Raw genomic sequence first — 10,083 nt, forward strand, 5'->3', positions numbered from 1 at the left:
GCATAAAATATGTGCAAGAGAGTGTGAGCATGCGAGATACGGATAAGATAACAGCTTTTCACAACAGTCTGTCTGATTGAAAGGCTTCATAATGACTTTGTCGTAATAAGATAATTGCATTCAGAGGCTCATCGTTCCAATCACACCGACTTGTTTTGGGGGTGCTCTTTAAAATGACACTGGACTGGAGAAGGGAGCGTTGTGAACGGTGTTTTTTGTCGGTTGTTTTGGTGTTTTGGTGTTATTTGAGAGGATGCCCTGCTCCAGGATACACTGCAGTGTGGACAGCATTTGAGAACTTAATCCAGGGACTATGTGAGGTGCGAAAACAATGCAAAGCAATGGAGTTCTGCTATTGTGATCTTGAACTTTTCTGCTTGTGTCTAGCACACACACACACACACACACACACACACACACACACACACACACACTCAAAACCATACACACAGACACAAAGGTTTAGTTGGTGCTGAAAGCTTGTATCACACATCTTTCACAGCTTTTATGATGAAAATCACACACCCCATCTCTCTCTCTCTCTCTCTCTCTCTCTCTCTCTCTCTCTCTCAGACACAGAAACATATAGAAAAAACTTCTTAAACTTGAAAACTTCTCCTCCTGTAAATGAGAACATATCCATCAGTTCATAATTATCACAAATCAGTGACCATCACACCTCTCTCTCTCTCTCTCTCTGTGGCCTCTCTCTTTGTGGTCCCTCTCCTAGGCGGAACTGACTGGCATCAAATGGCGGTGCTACCACTTCCGCAGTGGAGGCGAATATGGGCCGGTGATCTCGGCCCCGGCACCGGACGACCCGGTGCTGCGCAGCTACACGCGCTGCGTACAGGCCAACCTGCTGTGCGTGTGGCGGCGCAAGGTCAAGCCCGACGCCAAGGAGCTCTGGATCTTCTGGTGGGGCGAGGAACCCAACCTGACCGATGTCATCCACCACGAGCTGGAAGGTGAGTCCTGTTTTTCGTTCGTCTTTCTCTTTATTTCTCTTTCTCTCTACCTTTCTGTCTGTCCTCTCTCTGTTTGCTTTGTCCTCCTCTCTAGCTCTCTCTCTCTCCCTCTCTCTCTTTCTATCTGTCTGCTTCCTGCTCTCTTTTATTGTCCTTCTCTCTCTATCTCCCTTTCCCTCTATCTTTCTCTCTCTCTCTGTCCCTCTTCCCCCCCTTCTCTCTCTTTCTCTGCCTCTCTCTCTCTCTCTTCTCTGTCTGTCTTCCTCTCTTTTTCCACATTTCTGTTGTTACCCCCCAAAAAGTTGCATGGTGATGTGGGGATTGAGGTGAAAGTGACTGGATGCTACTAGGACATCGCTCCCCTGTGTTGGCTTATTTTGGAACTACCTTTGAGCTGGGGATGACATTGTGAGTGAGCCAGTGGCCGCTCTCCCATGCCCGTCGATTCTACTCAACGCACCTACGTTTAACATGTGACGCTTTCATGAGCTCATTTGATTAAGATATAATGGAGGTCATTTTAGCTCATTTGTTGTTCCAGTTGTGGTTTCCCAGGAAAGTAGAAAATATAGTGTTTGCCGTCACCTCCTTTTTTTTGTAAATAGAGCATATTTCACGTACTGATTCCTGCACTGCATTCTAGAGACTCATAGGGCTCAATGAGTCTCTTATCTACACATGAAGTACAACTGCATATCAAAGCGGGCGGTGTAGTCTGCAATAATTGCTGTAATTGCTCTACTGTGCGTTAGGCGACAATGGCTTGAAACACAGAGCGGTGCTAAAGTACACAGCGGCTTTTGAGCTTGCGGGCCATAAAACGTGTGTCTCGCGGTGGAGCAAGGAAAACTGTTCACGTTGATTTTGCTTGGCAATGGTCTTTTAGTGTGTGTGCGTGTGTGTTTAGTGTGTGTGTGTGTGTGTGTGTGTGTGTGTGTGTGTGTGTGTGATTGCATTACCCAGAGATATCTCACCTGAGAGAGTGCCTCTGTCAGCACTATCTGCTCTATTTATAGTGCCATTTGCATTATCTGGTTACACACACACACACACACACACACACACACACACACACACACACACACACACACACACACACAGATATCTAGCTTATTGACCAAGCTGGGGCAAGAGGAAGAGAGAAAGAGAGAGAGGAAGAGAGAGGGAGAGAGAGGGGAGGATAGGGTGTTAGGGATGGTGTGTGCAGTGGCAGATGAGAGGCACCTGGGAGAAGAGGAAGAGATGTTGGGAGGGATGAGGGCGACTGAAAAAGACATCACCTCACACAGGCTCAGGCCCATTGATTTCAGGCTGTGGTGTCGGCATGGCGGATCTAACAGGATCTAACAAAGTCCCCTCTCACAGCCACTAAATGAAGTCCCATAGAAAAACATTGAGGAGACACAGATCCAGAGCACAGAATAGAGCATCTTAGGCTGTGTTTAAACCGCATCGCTCATGCTGTATTTTGCAGCATTGCATATGGATTTCATTTCTGTTAATACATAAACAGCCCCTCTGCATTTTTTAGCACTTAGTGTGTACTGTAAATAAGGCATGTGGGCATGATCCGTGGAGCTTAAAGAAGTGTGTGTGTGTGTGTGTGTGTGTGTGTGTGTGTGTGTGTGTGTGTGTGTGTGTGTGTGTGTGTGTGTGTGTGTGTGTGTGTGTGTGTGTGTGTGTGTGTGTGTGTGTGTGTGTGTGTGTGTGTGCGGGTGTTTGTGCATGCATGTATTTAGCAGCTAGCCCATGTGTGCTGTGTGGGAGTACCTCACAGTCCCCTGCCTAAGATGGAACACATGATCACAGGATCGCCAAAGGTCTGCTTATTTTGGAACGGTGCGAGGTGCAATATCAGCCTGAGACATGTCACTCATTATGAGAGAGAGAGAGAGAGAGAGAGAGAGAGAGAACATGAGGAAGAGAGAGGCATACACACTTGTAGTGGTGAAACCATGAAGGACTGAAGATGCATGCATCGACATGTGAGAGAAAGAATGACAAACAAAAGAGATAGAAAGTGAAAGGGTAGAAAGAAAGAAAAAGAGAAAGAATTAAATAGTTGGAGGTACACTCTGTCCAGTACACTTGCCCATAGGCTCAGACACTGTCCTGCTTAGGGATTACATAAAGTAACAGCATCTCTCTGATGCCTTCCATGAATTGAAAACAGGGGCTAAGGTTAGTCCTGTAATCTCTCTGGGTTATGGCAGCACTTCCCTGCCTCTGCTGGAATCATTGATTGTCATTTGCAGAAAAGAAATAAAACACTAAATAAATAAATAAATGAAACGATAAACAATCGCTGGCTAGAGCAGGAGATGATCTTTTAACACTGATGCCTGAAGCTTCACAAGGGAAAGACCTCTGCAAAGCTGTGTATGGGATCAGAGGAACACGAGCATGTTTTGCGTGTGCCTTAGGGAAAGAAAAGGTTGTTGTTTTTAGTGATGATTGGTGGAAGTGGTTGCACTGGTGTGTGTGTGTGTGTGTGTGTGTGTTAAGAGAGTGACAAGGCAGGCTTTCATCCATTCTTCTTTGGCTGCTGTGAACAGGAGGAGCAGAGGTCTCTGACTGGGGGAGCCCCCTGCTCAACCCCCGCGTGAATCCTCCCGCTAGTTTTTTTTTCTTTCACATCACACCTCCCTCTCTGACCCCTCTCTCTCTTTCCCACCCTCTCTGCCCCCTTCATCTCTCCATCCCATTCTCTGTGGCTTCTTCTATACCACCTGTTTTTTTTTTGAGGGGGGGCTTTTTGCCTAGTCAGACAGTGAGTCAGTGAAGTGAGACAGGAAATGAGTGGGAGAGAGAGATTGGGAGTGGGATCGCGAGCCGGACTCGAACCCAGGTCCCTTTCTCCACCATCTTTCTCTTTCCTCATTAATGTCTCTCTCCCTCTTTCCTCCTTCCTCACTCTCTTTTTCTCATCTCCCTTTCCCTGTCCCTCTTTTTCTCTCATTTCCTTTTCCCTGTCCCTCTTTCTATCTCTCTCCCTATCTTTTCTTATCTCTCTCTCTCTCTTTCTCCCTTTGTCTCTCTCTATCTTTCTCTCTCTCTCTTTCCCACTCGGCCTCTGTGTGCAGCTGCCTCTCTCTGGCAGAAGGAAGCCAAAGGTCGCGGGGCCTGAATGGAGTGGGGGATAAATCCTCAGCTCTATTGTAATGGGCTTGGGAGACCTCTGGCTGTCTGTTTGCTGTGGATGGGCTTCTCAGTGGAGGGGTGATCTTAGGGGGCAGAGAGCCTTTGGCAGGTCACACGCCACCATGCAACACACTCTGTAGCCTGACTATAGTGGGATCCTCTCGTGCAACCTTCTCTCTGCTGCATGTGTGTGTGAGAGAGAAAAAGGTAGATAGAAAGGGTGCGATTGAGTTAGTGTGGTTGTGTATTGATTTATACGTTGTGTGTCTGATATACAGAGAGGGGAACTCACTGAGTTTCTGTGGCTGTGTTTTTATCTATTTATCTATGTATTTATCTACACTTTGAGTGTGTGTGCATGTTTGTGCGTGTGTGTGTGAATGTGTGTGCGAGCGCGTGTGTGTGTGTGTCTGTATGTCTGTGTGTGTGTGTGTGAATGTGTGAGCGAGACAAAGCAGACAAACCCCATTATGTTCTCTGTGAATTAGGTGATGTTTTTCTGCGATGCAGAATTTCAAGTGGTGCTCTGGCAACCAACCTGTAATTGCGAGTTGAGGAATTTGTTTTGTCTGTGCGTTACATATGGCTTACATGTAGCACCACGGATTTTCATCTGTTATGGTCTCGTCTAAGAGCCCTTGGAGTGAGAAACCCTTTTATTTGCTACCCCCACGTTCCCAAGTGTTGGTCCTGGGCGAAAAAATCTTGCTCAGAAAAACATGTTGACTATAAATGTAGTTCTTGGACAGCCCTCCAAATACCATTGTGGTTTTGAGGCTCTAACCTAAGGTCATTACTATTCCTGAGCCCTAAAAATGGCTGTCGGATATCATAGCTGCAGCTGGCTCCCAGGTTGCAACAGTGCAAAAAAAATTGCTGCTCTCCAGCTATGTTGATGCATTAGCATAATGTATCACATAGCTTTATGAAACACAGATGCTGGGCTCTTGCAGGCTCCTTGTCGCCAGTGCAAACATACCACGCTGCCATTCAGTCTCCTGGCCCTGGTGTGCACATCAGTCAAGTTTTTGCCCTTCAACATCGAGAAATTTCTCCAATATTTTTTTTGTCTGCGTGTGTGTTTCCCCCCCCCCCCTTTCCGAATAGACAAAATGGCTCCTCTGCTAATTTTCATTCCTGTAATCCTCATTACATAAGAACAGTGCTAGCGCTGACCTTTGGTCCTCCCCCAGGTCGAGTCAATGGCCAGGCGAGCTCAGGCACCAACACTCCCACCATTACAGCCCCCCCCACACACACACACACTGCCAGCACCATCACCAACTCACCCCCACCTCCATCCCTTACCCCGAGGGATCACCTCTCCTGAGTGGAAGCTTCGCCCTGAGACAGACATCCTTAGTTGCTAATCAGATGCCAATCTGGCCTCCCTCTCTGCCTCTCTCTTGCTCTCTCTGTGTCTGTCTTTCCCTCTCTACATGGCTTTGAGGGCCATTGTCATTGGCTCAATGTCGAAAGCTGTAGAGTGCTTTAAACATGGCACACTGAATGCAGCCATGTAGCGCCATGATTAGCCTCCCCCTGGGTCCTAAAGCTGTGTGGAATTGTTCCACATTTTTTCCTCCTGTGTTTCTGTGAAAAGAAATCTCAACATGAGAATTTAATCTAGAATCTACCAACATAGAATGTAATAGATAGAATCCACTGTCAGCGCTCTCGTTAAAGCATGGTGGAATTGTACAAGATTTCTCCATGTGTGTCTCTAAGTATTAAAACTGAATAGATAGAATAATAAACGTCTACAATAAACTTTCTACAATGCTCGAGTAATAATTCAGTGATAGACAAGGACATTGATTTACACTTAATACATAAATTAAATACAAATTGAGTTTTTCCCCCCTTTTTTTCTTTAACCAGTGAGAGAGTATATGACACAGGTTCAATTAAGAGTCTTCATGGTTGCCATGACACTGTGTCTTGTTACTACACATGGTGTTAATAGTGATTAACAAGTACTCACCTACTGATACAGCGTTCAGAGAGACATCTCTCATCACTTCACTCTCTTCTCCATAGCCTCATTGTCCCGCTTTAATTGAAATCCCCATGTATTGTGCAGCCTTGTGAAGCCGATCGCTACTCACAGGAAAAGGGAGGTGGCTAATTAAACATAATATTCTGAAGTTTTCATTTGAAACAAAAGGCAGCTGCTCTGCAAGACATCAGGGGTCACATGTGAAGCTAACGGGAGAATAAATAGCTTAGATTCACGTTTCAGGCAGGCTTCCCCCATCTCTCACTAATGGTTTAATGCCACAGCAGGTGATAGTCACTCAAAGGCATTAATTATCATTTCCCTGCTAAGTCTTCAGCCCTGTTCCAAAGCCCCCTTGTAATGACTTAATATTGCTGATCAGGAAAAATCAAATCCACTCTGAGCTTCTTTGCCAGGTTCTTATCTGCTTGTCTGTTATCTACAACATGTCTTGGTAGGAACAAATACTTTACTTTGGCGACCAACCCAAATTAGACAGTGTGTTTTAATTAGTCGTGTTATGTGTGATGGTGAGTGTGCGCAATGGAGACGACTATTGTAGTTGCGAGGATGTGCAGCCGCTGTTAAGAATTTTTAAGGTTGTAGGTTTGTGCTGAGTCGCTTAATAATGAGGCTGTGAACTTGTCATGGAGGTGTCTCCTTCCAGCAAGCTTCTCAACACCATGCCTGAGGCTGCCATTAGTCAGTGGGTTTAAAAGGCAGGTACTTTCCAGCGGTGGCAACAGCTCTCAGCCCTCCATGGAAACAGCCTCCTGCCTGCTGGCTGTGTTCAGGTGCACCTACCTCCTACCCGATGGAAGGGGAAGTCACAGAATAGTGTGTCGTTTCATGCAGGTGAAACCAGTTCACTTTGTAGTCACTGGGGCAGTGTGTCGGGTATCAGCAGGTTGTGAAAGTTTTTTTTTCCTCCTTCTTTTTTTTTTTTTTTTACAGTCTCTTTTTCTTTTTGAGCGTAGGATGACCCCTCACCTCACCCTTTCGTCTGACCCAGTTTGGTCACATGCTTTCTTTATCTGTCATTCTGCAAGGGAGTCACTCTCACCTGCTTCTCAGAGGAGCTGTGCATCGCATGTCTTTGCCTTTCACTCGAGAAAATAACATTGTATTCTAAACATGACGTATTGCTGTGTTTTTTTTTTTTGCATCCCCACCCATTTTTTTTACTCTCACCTCATGCTCTTGTTTTCATGTTCTGAAATCAACAGGCCATTTCCCAAAGATCAGAAAAATACCTGCATATGTTATTCTCCTGAAGGAGCACATACTTTACTTGGTGGCCAACCAAAATTAAACAATGTGTTTATGTAGTTATTTTACATATGATAGTGATTAATTGAGACAGCTTTGGGTGTGGTTTAAATGAGGCTGGATGTGGACTTGCTGTAGACAGTTCCACAAGAGAGTCCACACGAGTCTTTGATATCGTTTGATGTAACAGGAGAGTAGACATTGGAAGAAAAATCAGCACTTCTTAAAACAACTTAGTTATTTAACATAGTCATGCAGCAGCGGCAGCAGTTATAGTACTGTTATTGGTCCAAGGTATACTATTAATAATGCTAATTAAACACGGCAGAGAAGTTTCCGGAAGACGAAGAACGTGCTGAGTGCATATTTGCCTGAGTGTTTGGAGGAGGAGGCCAGCTGCTGTGGCCCACCTGACAGGGGTAGCAGATCTGTGGATGTCAGTCTAGTGCAGAGAGGCAGGAGAGATGAGAGGGAGAGGCTGGCCGCAGTCTGTTAGGCTTGCACGGATCTTACTCCCTTTGTTTCGCACTCCTTTTTCCTTTTTTTTTCATCTGTCAGCTCTGCTCTCCTTGGTGTCCACCCCCTGTTCCTGTCTTTTTCTCCCCACACACACATTTCTCTATTTCACTTTCACTCTTATCCTCTGCATTCCTCTCCCTTTCATTCTCTATATCTCTTACATGCTCTCTGCCTCTCTCTGTTTCACACACATAAGCAGTCTCTTCCTTTCTCTCTGTTCTTCTTTTACACACACATGTTCTCTCTCCTCTCTCTCTCTCTCTTTACATGCTCTCTGCCTCTCTCTGTTTCACACACATAAGCAGTCTCTTCCTCTCTCCTTCTTTTAGGCACACATGTTGTTTCTCTCTCTCTCTCTCTCTCTCCCTCCCTCCCTCCCTACCTCCCTCCCTCTGTATCCCTTGCTGTCTAGGGCACCGCCATTGTCTCAGTGAGCTCACCACCATACATCATGTTCTAAATATAGACCCTCCGCAAATCAATGACTGAAAGAATGGTGAAAGAGAAAACACAGGACCCTCTTCCTTTTTCTCCTTCAGCCTTTTTTCATTTGCCTATTTTCCAATCGGCACCATCTTTTTTTTTTTGCTGTTGTGTCGATCGCCATGTCAGCTGGATCGGCTGCAACTGAAGGCAGGGAGCACAGCGGTGACCTTTTTCAGTCTGGAGGTCAATGGGAGGCTGGGTTAGCTGATCTTCCCCCCCTGAGACATGGAGTGAGTCATATTTTACCAAGTAATTTGGAGTGTAGTGCGGCGATGAGCTGCGCAATTAAGACGCGGCGGCGCAATGGCTCAACATTCACAGGAAAAGCCAAACCTCAGCCGGGATTCCTGCCATTACCAAACATGCTACATTTCCAGCAAAGTTGCAATTTATTGATGACCAGTGTAGGTACTTACACCCAAAAAAAGTACTTGTTGAGGTCATGTCATAACTGACATGAGAGACTGGTTTAAACTGTGATGTGTGTGAATAAACAGAGAAATGAGAGTGTGTGGGATTTACTTCCACTTCTCTTTCTGACCACCAGTCACTGCATGAGCCTGCAGAGCTCAGCTGACTATGGGTCAGACATGGATCAGAATCAGGCCTGGATCAGGGCCATGTGTGGTAAATGCTACTGTGAATTCCTTTGATATTTGGCAAATGTGCAAATCTGCAGAGTAATGTCAATAGCATAACTCACTGTTATCGCTAATGCTGTAGCTTGTATTTTGAAAAGGTTTTGACTAGAAAGTGAAAACGAAAGCTATTAGTTTGTTCTGTGTTCCTCATCTACAGAATGATCATTGACTGAACATGCACATTATTACTCCTGTAAGCATGCTGTCTCTCCCTTCAGGGGTGAAGGTGAACAGATTCAGCTAGTAAATTCCGGATTTGTGCATCTCTACTATGTTATTTCAGCCAGAAGAGAAGACATGGAAGTCTCTTAAAGTCAGGTTTAAAATAAAGTTTTATAATCTTTCCCTGGTGTCAGCATTTCCTTTGCGATGCGAGAACCTTTTCAAGCGAGACTACTTCACCATCCTTGACCCCACTTGAACGCGCTACCTTTTGCTGAATGAACTCGGCATCGCTCCTTTTTACGCGCGAGGGAATCAGTTCAGTGACTGAGATAAGCTGAGTCTCTTCTGTAGCGTGAACCAATCTCAACCCAAGTCATTGATTACCATAAAATCCTTCTAAGATAAGATTTGGTTGGGCAGAGAAGTGTGGCAAAGGACGATGTTCCTCTTAAAAACATCTGAGTGCAAGAGGAGCAAGAGGAGCCCCGGTTCCCTCCTTCTCATGCCTCTTAGAGACGGCACCAGTATCTCTGTGGGTTAGCGGCGGCGGCGCCAGTGGATCAATACCCGGTGAGGCTCAGGCCTGGCAGGGGAAACAGGGCTACTCCGGACCCTCAGGCAACTCCCAGGCACGGGCTGCTCTCACCTGTTACTGACACATATTTGTAGAATGTAAACGTAGCAAGGGCAAGCATGCTCACAGGTGTGTACTGTATGTCCATGTGACATACACACACACACACACACACACATATAGGCATATATACATAAACCCACCAATCCAAATAACATAGAATGCACATACGCATACATATACTGTATGTGTGTGGACACCCTCTTCCGCAGGCATATGCCCATCTAAAAGCATACACACTCAGTATTAGTCCAGGGTTCA

The 10,083-nt window shown here is 45.7% G+C and overlaps 1 protein-coding gene across 3 annotated transcripts in view; it reads left to right on the top strand.

Annotated features, from left to right (window-relative positions):
* Window positions 1–10,083, top strand: part of LOC105889908 (mediator complex subunit 13L) — a 93,341-nt gene that overhangs the window by 14,962 nt on the left and 68,296 nt on the right. For all 3 annotated transcript variants that reach the window (XM_031578305.2, XM_012815845.2, XM_031578306.1), the window contains one exon: window positions 731–968. In XM_031578305.2, the coding sequence (XP_031434165.1) occupies window positions 731–968 (238 nt within the window). The remainder of the gene's footprint in view (window positions 1–730; window positions 969–10,083) is intronic.

The sequence above is a fragment of the Clupea harengus genome, chromosome 12 (assembly GCF_900700415.2).
Source record: "Clupea harengus chromosome 12, Ch_v2.0.2, whole genome shotgun sequence".
NCBI classification, from domain to species: domain Eukaryota; kingdom Metazoa; phylum Chordata; class Actinopteri; order Clupeiformes; family Clupeidae; genus Clupea; species Clupea harengus.